Genomic DNA, 18,911 nt, shown 5'->3' with positions numbered 1-18,911 from the left:
CTACTTTATTTACTAAGCAAAATGGTAATGATATTTTGATTGTCCAGATATATGTAGATGATATAATCTTTGGATCCACTAATTATTCTATGTGTGAGTGGTTTTGTAAGTGTATGAGCAGTGAATTTGACATGAGCATGATGGGTGAGCTCAATTATTTCTTGGGGCTCCAAATTAAACAATCTAAAGATGGAATTTATGTGCATCAATCAAAATATGTCAAGAATTTGCTGACCAGATTTGGTTTTGACAATGTCAAGCCGAAATCTACTCCAATGAATCAAAATAGCAAGCTGACATCGGATGAAAAAGGTAAAGATGTTGATATCAAGAAGTATAGAGGTATGATTGGTAGTCTTTTATATCTTACTGCTTCTCGGCCAGATATTATGTATAGTGTTTGTGTATGTGCTCGTTTTCAAGCTAAACCTAAGGAATCACACTTAAATGCAGTTAAAAGAATATTTCGATATTTAAGTGGGACTATTAATCTTGGGTTATTTTATCCTATTACAAGCACATTTGATCTTCTGGGGTATAGTGATGCTGACTATGCATGTTGTCAAACTGATAGAAAGAGCACAAGTGGTGTTTGTACATATTTAGGATAAAGTCTCGTATCTTGGCAAAGTAAGAAACAAACTTCAGTTGCATTATCCACAACAGAAGGTGAGTATTTGGCAGCTGGTAGCTATTGCTCTCAAATTTTATGGATGATTCAGACTCTACGAGATTTTGGAATCAAGTGTGGCAAAGTTCCAATCTATTGTGACAACACTAGCACCATCAACATATCAAAGAATCCAGTTAATCACTCAAGAACAAAGCATATTGATGTTCATCATCATTTCTTGAGAGATAATGCTGTCAAAGGTAAGATTGAATTAGTTTTTGTACCTACTGAATATCAATTGGCAGATATCTTTACAAAACCCCTTGGCGAAGCAAGATTTTCTACCATTCGAAGGGAACTTGGCATGTGCAGTGTATAATAGCAAGCTATCTTTGGAAATTTGGTAATGTTGGCTTACTATCATTTTTCATATTAGTTTACTATGATGGGTTATTAAAATGGCAATTTTGTGTTTAATATAATTTTTTAATTATGATATGTCATTATCTGTTTATTGTCGTTACTTGTTTGTGTGTTTTGATGCTTTATCTTATAATTCTGATCAGCCCACAACCTGAATCTTTTTGATGCTTTAAGGGAGAGTAATTTAGGAGACTTCTGTTTATATTTATGCCTGATTATTAAGACTATCTGTTGGCTTATGTTTAATCTGTGGTTTGCTACTTGGTTTATGATGCTACTTGGTTTAAATTGACTTTTGGTTTTTTTAAGACTTGATGTAATGATTTATGCTGGTTGTTAGTTATGATTGGATATTTGGATATGCATATGTGTCATTTATATTAATTGCAGTAACATATTATAAGTTTTTGAGATATGCATAGATTTAGGGGGAGTTTTTATAATTATCCTAAATGTGTGTAATCATCAAAAAGGGGGAGATTATAACTCCTTAGTTTTGATGATCACAACACAGCAAGCCATCATTTTGTTATTTGAGAATGTTTGCAGGATATAACAGCTTAATGTCATTGCTGTTTAAGTATCATGACAGCAAGCTATCATAAAACAATAATCTATTTCAGCAAGCTATGATCAACTATGTCAGAATAACAGCAAGCCAAGATGCATAGTCCAGATTCAACAAGGAAGTCGAATTTCATGGAGATTTTATAGGATCTTCATATATATCAGTTGTAAGGACTTCTCTAATATAATATACGTGCATTATATATATAAAGCTCAATTATAAATCGTTTTAATCATTCAAATTGATTTCCTAAAGAATAGGAGTTTGTTTCTCTTTCAAACTCTTTCTCCTATCTTCTTATTAAAACATTTTATCCTCTACATAATAGAAGAGATATTTTCTGAACGTTGGACTTCTGTGTTTCTCTTCTATCTAACGTACACATGAACGTTGGAAAAACTATCCCAACGATCTTACACGGTAGAATTGGATTCTAGCCGTTATAATTTGTTGAGGCTGTTTTCAAACGTTAATGTGTGGTTATATAAGAGGTTTTCTTGCAGTTTTATAAAAGACGATTTTTGCAAGCAAGAACACATACAACTCCTGATCTTTATTGATTTCAAAATACTCTCAAGCTCTAAATATATCCACGTGTTTTATCTTGAAGAGAGTTTATAGTTTGAGTTGTAAACTTTATCATTGATTTGTATTGTTCAAATTGTATTGATTAGTTGCTGGATAAGTTGGCTAGGGAAACAAGGGTTTAGTGGTACTTGCTAGAGGAGTTTGTACTACGGGGTAGTATAGTACTTAGAGAGCAGGTTCGTAAACAGGGTTTCAGCAAGCCATTATCAGCAGCTGGGATAAAGGGAGATATATTATTGTATCTTGTAGTTGTAACCTTCATTGATCAATAATATATTCTCTTACCAAGTTGGTAAGGGACCAGGACGTAGACCATAGGGGCTTAGGGGTCGAACCTGGCTAAAATTCTTGTGTGTTCTATTTACTTTCCTGCACATTATTTTCTGCATTGCATTTAGTCATCTCAGCTTACTATCATTGTCAGATTATAGTTCAGTTGATAAAATCTCAGTAAGCTATTATCGGGTAAAATTTAAAAGTAATCTTAGTTAGCCATAATTACCTATTCACCCCCCTCTAGGTGTAATTTCAAATTTGTGTTTCAAATTAACTACCCTATTTTTAACATATTCATAAAAAACTCTGTAATTTAATTTATATTAATTTCTATAATTTAATTTTTATTAATTATTTTTAACACATATATTAAAACTCATTGTGGTAAGGAAAGCAAAAACTTTGCATTGGAGTTTCATGTAAGATAATATGATAGAAGGTCATAAGTACTACACGAGACACATTATGATCAAAATTATCAAGTCACTTAAGATTTACATTATACCTTTGAAGATATTAAAAAATAATGTGATTTCATACATATTAATGAATGTAATGTAGTTCTTAGATTTGAGATTGGTTGTAACAAATTATATTTTTAAAAAAAATTATTAAAAATATTTATTATTGGTAAGATAGTATATATAGTAGACTAATCTCAATGTTAATATTATGAGTTAAATCTAGTCCAATTTATTTGAAATAGAAGTTTTAATTTGTGTTTCAAATTAACTACCCTATTTTTAACATATTCATAAAAAACTCTGTTATTTAATTTATATTAATTTCTATAATTTAATTTTTATGAATTATTTTTAACACATATATTAAAACTCATTGTGGTAAGGAAAGCAAAAACTTTGCATTGGAGTTTCATGTAAGATAATATACGTGTTAACAACCTTTTTACATAACAATAATAAAAACATATTCACTTTTAATACATATTATACTTATTAGAGGTTTGTTAAATATTTGCTTATTATAAGTTTAGTATGACAATTGAAAATCTTTTAAGCACATAAATTTCAAAATCAAGGACTGTCACAATATATGCCATAAAGATTTTGAGCTTACCAATTAGTCTTAAAAATTATTGTTTGCAATATATTAAAAATGTGTTTTATATTATTTCTAATTGGATGGAAACAAATTTTAATGGTAAAAACATTAATGTATGGGAAGTTAATAAAGAAGGAAATTTTATTTTTTTATGAGGACAACATCATAATGTTAGGTGGTTAAAAATTTATTTTCACCAAATCCCTTTATTAAGAACCCCAAACATTAGTTTCAAAGCATAACTTATAGTATTACGTATTACTTAGATAAATTATTTTGGAATATCTATTTAATGTGTTTAAATTTTTTTATTTATTTTATGATTTACTATTTCTTTCAATGATAAAAAAATAATCATTGTGTTGAGCAGTTAATATTTCTACTCCAAATAGTTAATATTTCTACTCCAGTAAGTAATTATTTTTGGACCATATATCAATTTGGTCCATTTGTTAAATTGTAAAACCCTTTTCATCCTTCAATATGATTTATAACTTTGTAAAATAGTTAATATGTATTTTAAGAAAATATTAAAGATATATATGACCAAAAATGGAGGCTTATATTATTTTAAAATCTAAAACTCTAGAAATTATGTCCCTAACACATAGATATATGAAATTGGTAAAGTTAACATATGTCACAGTTTTTGTGGGGAGTTTGCTTTACTATATTTTAGACTATTGTGGGACAAAATTACTCGTGTTAACAAATAGTATCGTTTTTAATAGTGCCAAAACACTAGTACAAAATTGGTTTTTTACGTCGCGCATTTTACGTCGCACATTGGAAAGTGCGACATATATATCTCTTTATACGTCGGTGTTTTCAGACCCCGACGTATATTAACCTATTATAAGCACTTTTTACATCGGTTCAAAAAAAAACCGACGTATATTTTGATCATATACGTCGGTCTTTTGTTACCCGACGTATAACATTTTAATTTACGTCGTATCATTTTAACCCGATGTATAAAGTTTGTATACATAGTTGACATATATGTCGGTGTTTTTGAGATCCGATGTATAAAAGTGGCAATATATATCACGGTTCATTATAATCCGACGTATATAATTCCAGTTTTATCAAAAATATAAAATTAAAATTTTTAATCAGACTAGCGCGCGAAGCAATTGGGAAACAGGCGGGGATAGAAAAAGTAATGGCTAGTTGTTGAAACTCTCTTCTTCAATTCCCAGCAAACAAAACACACCTAAGCTATCTATTATCAAACTCATCGGACCAAGAAGTTGCCCTAATTCATCTTATAATTGGTACCTAAACTCTTAATTGTATACACGCTCTTTATCTCCTCCAGATCTCCGGCTAATTTAATCGATAACCAACACACTCTCCCACTAATTTAATCGGTAACTTCTTCTCTCCCTCCCCCCCCTCTCTCTCTCTCTCTCTCTCTCCCCCCCCCCTCTCTCCCCTCGCATCCTCTGCAACTTCCCCATCTCTCTCTGTGGCGCTCTACTGTGTAGGTATTTAAAGTGGTTATAATTTGTTTTTAATTAATTTGTTATTGAAACTTGTTAGATTTGTTCTGCATATCTTCAAACTGAGCAATTTGAGTTTCTTGTTTCTAGCTTTTTGGTGATAGTTATATGATTTTAATTAATAAGCATCTCAATAATGACATGTCAGGGGAGAAAATCTTGACTTCATTCACTGAGTTTTTTATGCATAGATATTATATTTGTGTGTGAATTGTATATATGAAAAGCCCTGATTATATACCAAATTTCAGACAATAAACTGTTCTGATGTAGAAGGTTGTGAGCAGCAAATTATATACCATTGAAAAGATATCAGAGTCTAGTTTTTTATGCAAAAAACGGTTTGTGAAAATAAAATTTCTACAAAAAGTTACAGCAGTTTTAGTGAAGAAGGGTCATGCTGGGCAGATTTGTGGGTTCTGTTTTATACCAAGTGGGTCTCTGTTTTATCTTCTTTTTTGTTCCTCTGTATACATTTGTTTTGTTCAGTTAAATTCAATGATTATATTGGTCTTGTGTTCTCATGTTAGGCATGTTATAAATTTACAAACAGTTTCTTAATTCCCTGCCCATTCACATGTATGGTTGACTAGATTTGTTTAAAAATAAATGGGTTAGAAGACATAGTACAAATAACATTTGGTGATCATTCAAATAGTTGCAGGAGGCTGTCTATCCTATTTGCTCAAACGCCTAATATATAAATTAGGTAGTACATTACATTTATTTATATATGAGTAACATAGTAATTTATTACAGATAAAATATATAACTTGTATTTCTTAAATCAAAAGGAAAAGGGATTGTTGCTTTGTGCTCTTAGCAAGGTACTATGCAACATTTTTGACATACAAGGTACACTCACAAGTTGTGCACGGATTTCAAAGATAATTCATTTGCATTCATGTGTCCATCTGTATTAGCATTGGCGCGTGAATCTAAGCATCAAGATGCTACATCTAGATACATATGTGAGGTTATGAAAGATGCTAAGGAGAAACGTTTTATCCTAGCACCATACATTCAAAGGTAAGAAGATAAGCATTTGAGACTATCCCTATATTTTGCTCACCATTTGTGACTATCTCATACATAATTTTATCCAAGTATGAGGTTAATTACTAGACTAAAGATTATTCTGATTTAGGGATGTTTTAAGTTTTAACACAATTATTAAATTACAGTAAGCATTGGATGTTGCTTATGTATTGTGTTGAAGAAAGTGTTGTATACTTGTTTGATCCGCTAAAGCAAAAACGACAAATACACGTGAAGACTCCTTGGGAAACGTAAGTTATGAAAAATTTACTATAGTTTGTAGTTAAAGTAGTTCAAAATTTTTTATGTATCGAATTTTTTATTCTTATATATAACAGGGCATATAAAGTTGCTACTAAATATGGTTGTAAGAAGAATAATCAAAATAACCTGGTCTGGTACGATGAAGTTCAGGTATTCCTACACTATTTGTTTTGGTCTTACAAGTCTTTTTCTAAATTTTTTTCTAGATTTTTAAATGTTTCAACTTTATTTTGTAGTGCCCTCAACAAAAAGGAGGTACTGAGTGTGGTTATTTTGTGATGAAATACATGAATGAGATAATCATGTTATCTCGTAAAGACCCTAAAACTAAGTGGAAGGAGGTACATAACATGGAACAAATATTTTTATAGATAGTAAACAAATAAATTGTGTACATGTTAGCATTTCATTTTCTTGACAGGTTCTTGGAAAAGGATACACAAACGAGCAAATTGGAGAAATTCGAGATATTTGGGCAGATTTTTTTATTCGTGAATATATGTGATTAGGTACATTATTCTGGCTTTAATAAGTTCGAAAAAAAAAAATTCCATAATTTTTTACTCAGTATATATACATCACATATATACTTATTTGTTCTCACAAATTTTTGCTGTAGTGCTACGGTTGGGACTAGCTACTGCTAATCGGGAGTGTGATCATGTGTTAGTCTACATCAATTGTTAGATGGATACTGATTTCTTTTGGCATCGATTAATGATGGTTATCATGTGTACATGAAACATTTTGAAATGTATGGTACAATTAATTGTCATGCACATCAAGAATTTTTAAATATTATTGTAGATGATTTTCAAGTAATGGAACAACAGTTATTTTAATATTTTAAATCATTTATTTAAGAATATTGGAGTGTAAGTTTTATTTACATTAAATTAATATTTGTTCAATATAGGGCAGGTATATTATCAATTTTCTAGCAAAATACGTCGGCTCAAAAAGGCAGGCGATGTATAAAATTCAGACATATACGCCGGTTAGTTAAAAAAGCGACATAAATAAGTGAACAATATACGTCGGTTTTAAAGTTTATACATCGACTACAAAAAATTTATACATCAGTCAATAGACTTTTATACGTCGGCGATAGAGAACATTATACGTCGGGGTTTTCATCTTTTACGTCGGTTTGAAAAGAGACGTATATTAGATATTTACGTCGCATTTTTAACCGCTGTAAAATCTTATGACTATATACGTCCCCCCTCTATACGTCGCCCTTTTGCCGACGTATAACACATATTTAACCGACGTAAAAGGCCAATTTTGTACTAGTGAAATAAGTTTAGATGTTCTCCATTTGTTATTCACTTTTAGTTAAGATCTAAATATTTGGGTTTATGAGTTGAAAATAATTTTTGTTCAAAATGCTCATGAAGGTTCAAATTTCACCTTAGCCATCATTTGTATTATTAACAAAGTACAATTCTAAAAATTATAAAGAAATTTTACATAGATTAATATATCAAGAGTTTGAGAACATAAGCACAAAAGAGAACAAATATTGCTAACCTTTTACTAATAATTATTTGTGAAATAAAAATACAAGCTTATTTATTTTTTCTCATCATCCTCATCACCTAAGAGGAAGCTTAAATGAGTTCTTCACTCTAACCACTTTTCCACAAGAAACTAGTCCTTTCAATTGACCAAATAATCTCTTTATAAATTTTTAGGAAGACCATTATAATTATTTTCAATGTTCTTGGCTATTGCAATACAACTCCATCTTTGAATGCTTCCCATGGAGGATATTGCATCATTAATCATCTACATTTGAAAAAAATAAAAGTTAGATCCATATATATTAATACTCATATATCACTTAAGAAATATATATAAAAACCTGTTCATAAGGAGGATGGCGGGGAATATAGGCATTCCGTTGAGCATTAGGATGGCCGGGAATATAGGCATTTGGTTCAGTGTTCATCATGAGAGCCATGGGCGGAGGATATATGAATCTCTTTAAAACCTGTTACCTTAAATCTAAATCTTAAAACCCTTAAGCTAACTCCTCAACCTCTGAAGCAGGTACCTTAGTGATATATGTTGAATGATTATATATTTAAGTTGGGAGATACTAAAATATTAAAAAAAGAAAATAATCTTTTGCTTTTAAAATTTTTACAAGGGAGCCATTATTTGGAGCTAAATATTTTCATTAAAATTTTATTTCACGCTCACTCAAATCCTAATAAGTAATAACTAAGCACGCCCCAATATCATGTGTTACTTTTTTTAAAATAAGACGTTGTTTATTAATTATTTGGATGAACTAGAAATTTATAATATTATACGATATCAAAAATATAATAGGTCAATCATATTTCAAAGTGATGATTGTATTATTAGTAATTAATTATTCAACTCCAAATTTATTAAGATTTGTTTGAAATAATAAAAATATTTTAATCTTATACCAAAAAATAATTTTTATTTATATTAAAAATACTTGTGATATAAAAGGTTTAGAACAATTATGATAGAAGGTCATAAGTACTACACCAGACACATTATGATCAAAATTATCAAGTCACTTAAGATTTACATTATACCTTTGAAGATATTAAAAAATAATGTGATTTCATACATATTAATGATTGTAATGTAGTTCTTAGATTTGAGCTTGGTTGTAACAAATTATATTTTTAAAAAAAATTATTAAAAATATTTATTATTGGTAAGATAGTATATATAGTAGACTAATCTCAATGTTAATATTATGAGTTAAATCTAGTCCAATTTATTTGAAATAGAAGTTTTAATTGGTGTTTCAAATTAACTACCCTATTTTTAAAATATTCATAAAAAACTATGTTATTTAATTTATATTAATTTCTATAATTTAATTTTTATGAATTATTTTTAACACATATATTAAAACTCATTGTGGTAAGGAAAGCAAAAACTTTGCATTGGAGTTTCATGTAAGATAATATACGTGTTAACAACCTTTTTACATAACAATAATAAAAACATATTCACTTTTAATACATATTATACTTATTAGAGGTTTGTTAAATATTTGCTTATTATAAGTTTAGTATGACAATTGAAAATCTTTTAAGCACATAAATTTCAAAATCAAGGACTGTCACAATATATGCCATAAAGATTTTGAGCTTACCAATTAGTCTTAAAAATTATTGTTTGCAATATATTAAAAATGTGTTTTATATTATTTCTAATTGGATGGAAACAAATTTTAATGGTAAAAACCTTAATGTATGGGAAGTTAATAAAGAAGGAATTTTTTTTTATGAGGACAACATCATAATGTTAGGTGGTTAAAAATTCATTTTCACCAAATCCCTTTATTAAGAACCCCAAACATTAGTTTGAAAGCATAACTTATAGTATTACTTAGATAAATTATTTTGGAATATCTATTTAATATGTTTAAATTTTTTTATTTATTTTATGATTTACTATTTCTTTCAATAATAAAAAAATAATCATTGTGTTGAGCAGTTAATATTTCTACTCCAAATAGTTAATATTTCTACTCCAGTAAGTAATTATTTTTGGACCATATATCAATTTGGTCCATTTGTTAAATTGTAAAACCCTTTTCATCCTTCAATATGATTTATAACTTTGTAAAATAGTTAATATGTATTTTAAGAAAATATTAAAGATATATATGACAAAAAATGGAGGCTTATATTATTTTAAAATCTAAAACTCTAGAAATTATATCCGTAACACATAAATATATGAAATTGGCAAAGTTAACATATGTCACAGTTTTTGTGGGGAGTTTGTTTTACTATATTTTAGACTATTGTGGGACAAAATTACTCTGTTAACAAATAGTATCATTTTTAATAGTGTCAAAATAAGTTTAGATGTTCTCCATTTGTTATTCAATTTTAGTTAAGATCTAAATATTTGGGTTTATGAGTTGAAAATAATTTTTGTTCAAAATGCTCATGAAGGTTCAAATTTCACCTTAGCCATCATTTGTATTATTAACAAAGTACAATTCTAAAAATTATAAAGAAATTTTACATAGATTAATATATCAAGAGTTTGAGAACATAAGCAGAAAAGAGAATAAATATTGCTAACCTTTTACTAATAATTATTTGTGAAATAAAAATACAAGCTTATTATTTTTTTTCATCATCCTCATCACCTAAGAGGAAGCTTAAATGAGTTCTTCACTCTAACCAGTTTTCCACAAGAAACTAGTCGTTTCAATTGACCAAATAATCTCTTTCTAAAATTTTTAGGAAGACCATTATAATTATTTTCAATGTTCTTGGCTATTGCAATACAACTCCATCTTTGAATGCTTCCCATGGAGGATATTGCATCATTAATCATCTACATTTGAAAAAAATAAAAGTTAGATCCATATATATTAATACTAATATATCACTTAAGAAATATATATAAAAACCTGTTCATAAGGAGGATGGCGGGGAATATAGGCATTTGGTTCAGCGTTCATCATGAGAGCCATGGGCGGAGGATATTTGAATCTCTTTAGAACCTGTTATTTAAATCTAAATTTTAAAACTCTTAAGCTAACTCCTCAACCTCTGAAGCAGGTACCTTAGTGATATATGTTGAATGATTTTATATTTAAGTTGGGAGATACTAAAATATTAAAAAAAGGAAAATAATCTTTTGCTTTTAAAATTTTTGCAAGGGAGCCATTATTTGGAGCTAAATATTTTCATGAAAATTTGATTTCACGCTCACTCAAATCCTAATAAGTAATAACTAAGCACGCGCAATATCATGTGTTACTTTTTTTAAAATAAGACGTTGTTTATTAATTATTTGGATGAACTAGAAATTTATAATATTATACTATATCATAATTATAATAGGTCAATCATATTTCAAAGTGATGATTGTATTATTAGTAATTAATTATTCAACTCCAAATTTATTAAGATTTGTTTGAAATAATAAAAATATTTTAATCTTATACCAAAAAATAATTTTTATTTATATTAAAAATACTTGTGATATAAAAGGCTTAGAACAAATATGATAGAAGGTCATAAGTACTACAAGAGACACATTATGAACAAAATTATCAAGTCACTTAAGATTTACATTATACTTTTGAAGATATTAAAAAATAATGTGATTTCATACATATTAATGATTGTAATGTAGTTCTTAGGTTTGAGCTTGGTTGTAAAAAATTATATTTTTTAAAAAAATTAATAAAAATATTTATTATTGGTAAGATAGTATATATAGTTCACTAATCTCAATGTTAATATTATGAGTTAAATCTAGTCCAATTTATTTGAAATAGAAGTTTTAATTTGTGTTTCAAATTAACTACCCTATTTTTAAAATATTCATAAAAAACTCTGTTATTTAATTTATATTAATTTCTATAATTTTATTTTTATGAATTATTTTTAACACATATATTAAAACTCATTGTGGTAACGAAAGCAAAAACTTTGCATTGGAGTTTCATGTAGGATAATATACTTGTTAACAACCTTTTTACATAACAATAATAAAAGCATATTCATTTTTAATACATATTATACTTATTAAAGGTTTGTTAAATATGTGTTTATTATAAGTTTAGTATGACAATTGAAAATCTTTTAAGCACATAAATTTCAAAATCAAGGACTGTCACAATATATGCCATAAAGATTTTGAGCTTACCAATTAGTCTTAAAAATTATTGTTTGCAATATATTAAAAATGTGTTTTATATTATTTCTAATGGGATGAAAACAAATTTTGATGGTAAAAACCTTAATGTATGGGTAGTTAATAAAGAAGGAAATTTTATTTTTTTATGAGGAGAACATCATAATGTTAGGTGGTTAAAAATTCATTTTCACCAACTCCCTTTATTAAGAACCCCAAACATTAGTTTCAAACGGTAACTTATACTATTACTTAGATAAATTTTTTTGGAATATCTATTTAATAGGTTTAAATTTTTTTATTTATTTTATGATTTACTATTTCTTTCAATGATAAAAAAATAATCATTGCGTTGAGCACTTAATATTTCTACTCGAAATAGTTAATATTTCTACTCGAAATAGTTAATATTTTTACTCCAGTTAGTAATTATTATTGGACCATATATCAATTTGCTCCATTTGTTAAATTGTAAAACCCTTTTCATCCTCCAATATGCTTTATAACTTTGCGAAATAGTTAATATGTATTTTGAAAAATATTAAAGATATATATGACCTAAAATGGAGGCTTATATTATTTTAAAATCTAAAACTCTAGAAATTATATCCCTAAGACATAGATATATGAAATTGGTAAAGTTAACTTATGTCATAATTTTTGTGGAGAGTTTACTTCACTATATTTTAGACTATTGTGGGACAAAATTACTCGTGTTAACATTTAGTATGGTTTTTAATAGTGTCAAAATAAGTTTAGATGTTCTCCATTTGTTATTCACTTTTAGTTAAGATCTAAATATTTGGGTTTATGGGTTGAAAATAATTTTTGTTCAAAATGCTCATGAAGGTTCAAATTTAACCTTAGCCATCATTTGTATTATTAACAAAGTACAATTCTAAAAATTATAAAGAAATTTTACATAGATTAATATATCCAGAGTTTGAGAACATAAGCAGAAAAGAGAACAAATATTGCTAACCTTTTACTAATAATTATTTATGAAATAAAAATACAAGCTTATTTATTTTTTCTCATCATCCTCATCACCTAAGAGGAAGCTTAAATGAGTTCTTCACTCTAACCAGTTTTCCACAAGAAACTAGTCCTTTCAATTGACCAAATAATCTCTTTCTAAAATTTTTAGGAAGACCATTATAATTATTTTCAATGTTCTTGGCTATTGCAATACAACTCCATCTTTGAATGCTTCCCATGTAGGATATTGCATCATTAATCATCTACATTTGAAAAAAATAAAAGTTAGATCCATATACATTAATACTCATATATCACTTAAGAAATATATAAAAAAACCTGTTCATAAGGAGGATGGCGGGGAATATAGGCAGTCCGTTGAGCATTAGGATGGCGGGGAATATAGGCATTTGGTTCACCGTTCATCATGAGAGCCATGGGCGGAGGATATTTGAATCTCTTTAAAACCTGTTACCTTAAATCTAAATCTTAAAACCCTTAAGCTAACTCCTCAACCTCTGAAGCAGGTACCTTAGTGATATATGTTGAATGATTATATATTTAAGTTGGGAGATACTAAAATATTAAAAAAAGGAAAATAATCTTTTGCTTTTAATTTTTTTGCAAGGGAGCCATTATTTGGAGCTAAATATTTTCATGAAAATTTGATTTCACGCTTACTAAAATTACTCGTGTTAACAAATAGTATCGTTTTTAATAGTGTCAAAATAAGTTTAGATGTTCTCTATTTGTTATTCACTTTTAGTTAAGATCTAAATATTTGGGTTTATGAGTTGAAAATAATTTTTGTTCAAAATGCTCATGAAGGTTCAAATTTCACCTTAGCCATCATTTGTATTATTAACAAAGTACAATTCTAAAAATTATAAAAAAAATTTACATAGATTAATATATCAAGAGTTTGAGAACATAAGCAGAAAAGAGAACAAATATTGCTAACCTTTTACTAATAATTATTTGTGAAATAAAAATACGAGCTTATTTATTTTTTCTCATCATCCTCATCACCTAAGAGGAAGCTTAAATGAGTTCTTCACTCTAACCACTTTTCCACAAGAATTTGTCGTTTCAATTGACCAAATAATCTCTTTCTAAAATTTTTAGGAAGACCATTATAATTATTTTCAATATTCTTGGCTATTGCAATGCAACTCCATCTTTGAATGCTTCCCGTGGAGGATATTGCGTCATTAATCATCTACATTTGAAAAAAATAAAAGTTAGATCCATATATATTAATACTCATATATCACTTAAGAAATATATATAAAAACTTGTTCATAAGGAGGATGGCGGGGAATATAGGCCTTCCGTTGAGCATTAGGATGGCGGGGAATATAGGCATTTGGTTCAGCGTTCATCATGAGAGCCATGGGCGGAGGATATTTGAATCTCTTTAAAACCTGTTACCTTAAATCTAAATCTTAAAACTCTTAAGCTAACTCCTCAACCTCTGAAGCAGGTACCTTAGTGATATATGTTGAATGATTATATATTTAAGTTGGGAGATACTAAAATATTAAAAAAAGAAAATAATCTTTTGCTTTTAAAATTTTTACAAGGGAGCCATTATTTGGAGCTAAATATTTTCATGAAAATTTGATTTCACGCTCACTCAAATCCTAATAAGTAATAACTAAGCACGCGCCAATATCGTGTGTTACTTTTTTTAAAATAAGACGTTGTTTATTAATTATTTGGATGAACTAGAAATTTATAATATTATACGATATCAAAAATATAATAGGTCAATCATATTTCAAAGTGATGATTGTATTATTAGTAATTAATTATTCAACTCCAAATTTATTAAGATTTGTTTGAAATAATAAAAATATTTTAATCTTATACCAAAAAATAATTTTTATTTATATTAAAAATACTTGTGATATAAAAGGTTTAGAACAAATATGATAGAAGGTCATAAGTACTACACGAGACACATTATGATCAAAATTATCAAGTCACTTAAGATTTACATTATATCTTTGAAGATATTAAAAAATAATGTGATTTCATACATATTAATGATTGTAATGTAGTTCTTAGATTTGAGCTTGGTTGTAACAAATTATATTTTTAAAAAAAATTATTAAAAATATTTATTATTGGTAAGATAGTATATATAGTAGACTAATCTCAATGTTAATATTATGAGTTAAATCTAGTCCAATTTATTTTAAATAGAAGTTTTAATTTGTGTTTCAAATTAACTACCCTATTTTTAACATATTCATAAAAAAACTCTGTTATTTAATTTATATTAATTTCTATAATTTAATTTTTATGAATTATTTTTAACACATATATTAAAACTCATTGTGGTAAGGAAAGCAAAAACTTTGCATTGGAGTTTCATGTAAGATAATATACGGGTTAACAACCTTTTTACATAACAATAATAAAAACATATTCACTTTTAATACATATTATACTTATTAGAGGTTTGTTAAATATTTGTTTATTATAAGTTTAGTATGACAATTGAAAATCTTTTAAGCACATAAATTTCAAAATCAAGGACTGTCACAATATATGCCATAAAGATTTTGAGCTTACCAATTAGTCTTAAAAATTATTGGTTGCAATATATTAAAAATGTGTTTTATATTATTTCTAATTGGATGGAAACAAATTTTAATGGTAAAAACCTTAATGTATGGGAAGTTAATAAAGAAGCAAATTTTATTTTTTTATGAGGACAACATCATAATGTAGCATGGTTAAAAATTCATTTTCACCAAATCTCTTTATTAAGAACCCTAAATATTAGTTTCAAAGCATAACTTATAGTATTACTTAGATAAATTATTTTGGAATATCTATTTAATATGTTTAAATTTTTTTATTTATTTTATGATTTACTATTTCTTTCAATGATAAAAAAATAATCATTGTGTTGAGCAGTTAATATTTCTACTCCAGTTAGTAATTATTTTTGGATCATATATCAATTTGGTCCATTTGTTAAATTGTAAAACCCTTTTCATCCTTCAATATGATTTATAACTTCGCAAAATAGTTAATATGTATTTTAAGAAAATATTAAAGATATATATGACCAAAAATGGAGGCTTATATTATTTTAAAATCTAAAACTCTAGAAATTATATCCCTAACACATAGATATATGAAATTGTAAAGTTAACATATGTCACAGTTTTTGTGGGGAGTTTGCTTTACTATATTTTAGACTATTGTGGAACAAAATTACTCGTGTTAACAAATAGTATCATTTTTAATAGTGTCAAAATAAGTTTAGATGTTCTCCATTTGTTATTCACTTTTAGTTAAGATCTAAATATTTGGGTTTATGAGTTAAAAATAATTTTTGTTCAAAATGCTCATGAAGGTTCAAATTTCACCTTAGCCATCATTTGTATTATTAACAAAGTACAATTCTAAAAATTATAAAGAAATTTTACATAGATTAATATATCAAGAGTTTGAGGAATTAGTCGTTTCAATTGACCAAATAATCTCTTTCTAAAATTTTTAGGAAGACCATTATAATTATTTTCAATGTTCTTGGCTATTGCAATACAACTCCATCTTTGAATGCTTCCCATGGAGGATATTGCATCATTAATCATCTACATTTGAAAAAAATAAAAGTTAGATCAATATATATTAATACTCATATATCACTTAAGAAATATATATAAAAACCTGTTCATAAGGAGGATGGCGGGGAATATAGGCATTCCGTTGAGCATAAGGATGGCGGGGAATGTAGGCATTTGGTTCAGCGTTCATCATGAGAGCCATGGGCGGAGGATATTTGAATCTCTTTAAAACCCGTTACCTTAAATCTAAATCTTAAAACCCTTAAGCTAACTCCTCAACCTCTGAAGTAGGTACCTTAGTGATATATGTTGAATTATTATATATTTAAGTTGGGAGATACTAAAATATTAAAAAAATAAAATAATCTTTTGCTTTTAAAATTTTTACAAGGGCGCCATTATTTGGAGCTAAATATTTTCATTAAAATTTTATTTCACGCTCACTCAAATCCTAATAAGTAATAACTAAGCACCCACCAATATCATGTGTTACTTTTTTTAAAATAAGACGTTGTTTATTAATTATTTGGATGAACTAGAAATTTATAATATTATACGATATCAAAAATATAATAGGTCAATCATATTTCAAAGTGATGATTGTATTATTAGTAATTAATTATTCAACTCCAAATTTATTAAGATTTGTTTAAAATAATAAAAATATTTTAATCTTATACCAAAAAATAATTTTTATTTATATTAAAAATACTTGTGATATAAAAGGTTTAGAACAAATATGATAGAAGGTCATAAGTACTACACGAGACACATTATGATCAAAATTATCAAGTCACTTAAGATTTACATTATACCTTTGAAGATATTAAAAAATAATGTGATTTCATACATATTAATGATTGTAATGTAGTTCTTAGATTTGAGCTTGGTTGTAACAAATTATATTTTTAAAAAAAATTATTAAAAATATTTATTATTGGTAAGATAGTATATATAGTAGACTAATCTCAATGTTAATATTATGAGTTAAATCTAGTCCAATTTATTTGAAATAGAAGTTTTAATTTGTGTTTCAAATTAACTACCCTATTTTTAACATATTCATAAAAAACTCTGTTATTTAATTTATATTAATTTCTATAATTTAGTTTTTATGAATTATTTTTAACACATATATTAAAACTCATTGTGCTAAGGAAAGCAAAAACTTTGCATTCGAGTTTCATGTAAGATAATATACGTGTTAACAACCATTTTATATAACAATAATAAAAACATATTCACTTTTAATACATATTATACTTATTAGAGGTTTGTTAAATATTTGCTTATTATAAGTTTAGTATGACAATTGAAAATCTTTTAAGCACATAAATTTCAAAATCAAGGACTGTCACAATATATGCCATAAAGATTTTGAGCTTACCAATTAGTCTTAAAAATTATTGTTTGCAATATATTAAAAATGTGTTTTCTATTATTTCTAATTGGTTGGAAACAAATTTTAATGGTAAAAACCTTAATGTATGGGAAGTTAATAAAGAAGGAAATTTTATTTTTTTATGAGGACAACATCATAATGTTAGGTGGTTAAAAATTCATTTTCACCAAATCCCTTTATTAAGAACCCTAAACATTAGTTTCAAAGCATAACTTATAGTATTACTTAGATAAATTATTTTGGAATATCTATTTAATATGTTTAAATTTTTTTATTTATTTTATGATTTACTATTTCTTTCAATGATAAAAAAATAATCATTGTGTTGAGCAGTTAATATTTCTACTCCAAATAGTTAATATTTCTACTCCAGTAAGTAATTATTTTTGGACCATATATCAATTTCGTCCATTTGTTAAATTGTAAAACCCTTTTCATCCTCCAATATGATTTATAACTTTGCAAAATAGTTAATATGTATTTTAAGAAAATATTAAAGATATATATGACCAAAAATGGAGGCTTATATTATTTTAAAATCTAAAACTCTAGAAATTATATCCCTAACACATAGATATATGAAATTGGTAAAGTTAACATATGTCACAGTTTTTGTGGGGAGTTTGCTTTACTATATTTTAGACTATTGTGGGACAAAATTACTAGTGTTAACAAATAGTATCATTTTTAATAGTGTCAAAATAAGTTTAGATGTTCTCCATTTGTTATTCACTTTTAGTTAAAGATCTAAATATTTGGGTTTATGAGTTGAAAATAATTTTTGTTCAAAATGCTCATGAAGGAAGGTTCAAATTTCACCTTAGCCATCATTTGTATTATTAACAAAGTACAATTCTAAAAATTATAAAGAAATTTTACATAGATTAATATATTAAGAGTTTGAGAACATAAGCAGAAAAGAGAACAAATATTGCTAACCTTT

The 18,911-nt window shown here is 26.9% G+C and overlaps 1 protein-coding gene across 1 annotated transcript; it reads left to right on the top strand.

Annotated features, from left to right (window-relative positions):
• The first annotated feature begins 5,894 nt into the window (after positions 1–5,894).
• On the top strand, positions 5,895–7,135 carry LOC141701633 (uncharacterized). Its single transcript, XM_074505265.1, has 6 exons — positions 5,895–6,064; positions 6,220–6,324; positions 6,412–6,487; positions 6,574–6,678; positions 6,759–6,846; positions 6,957–7,135. Exons 1-5 carry the CDS (start codon positions 5,940–5,942, stop codon positions 6,840–6,842), a joined length of 495 nt encoding a protein of 164 aa, XP_074361366.1. The 5' UTR covers positions 5,895–5,939; the 3' UTR covers positions 6,843–6,846; positions 6,957–7,135.
• The last annotated feature ends 11,776 nt before the right edge of the window (positions 7,136–18,911 follow it).

This window comes from Apium graveolens, unplaced genomic scaffold (assembly GCF_009905375.1).
Source record: "Apium graveolens cultivar Ventura unplaced genomic scaffold, ASM990537v1 ctg4253, whole genome shotgun sequence".
Taxonomy (NCBI): domain Eukaryota; kingdom Viridiplantae; phylum Streptophyta; class Magnoliopsida; order Apiales; family Apiaceae; genus Apium; species Apium graveolens.
The sequence above is the reverse complement of the archived record's forward strand: the minus strand, read 5'-3'. Positions and strand labels throughout refer to the sequence as shown.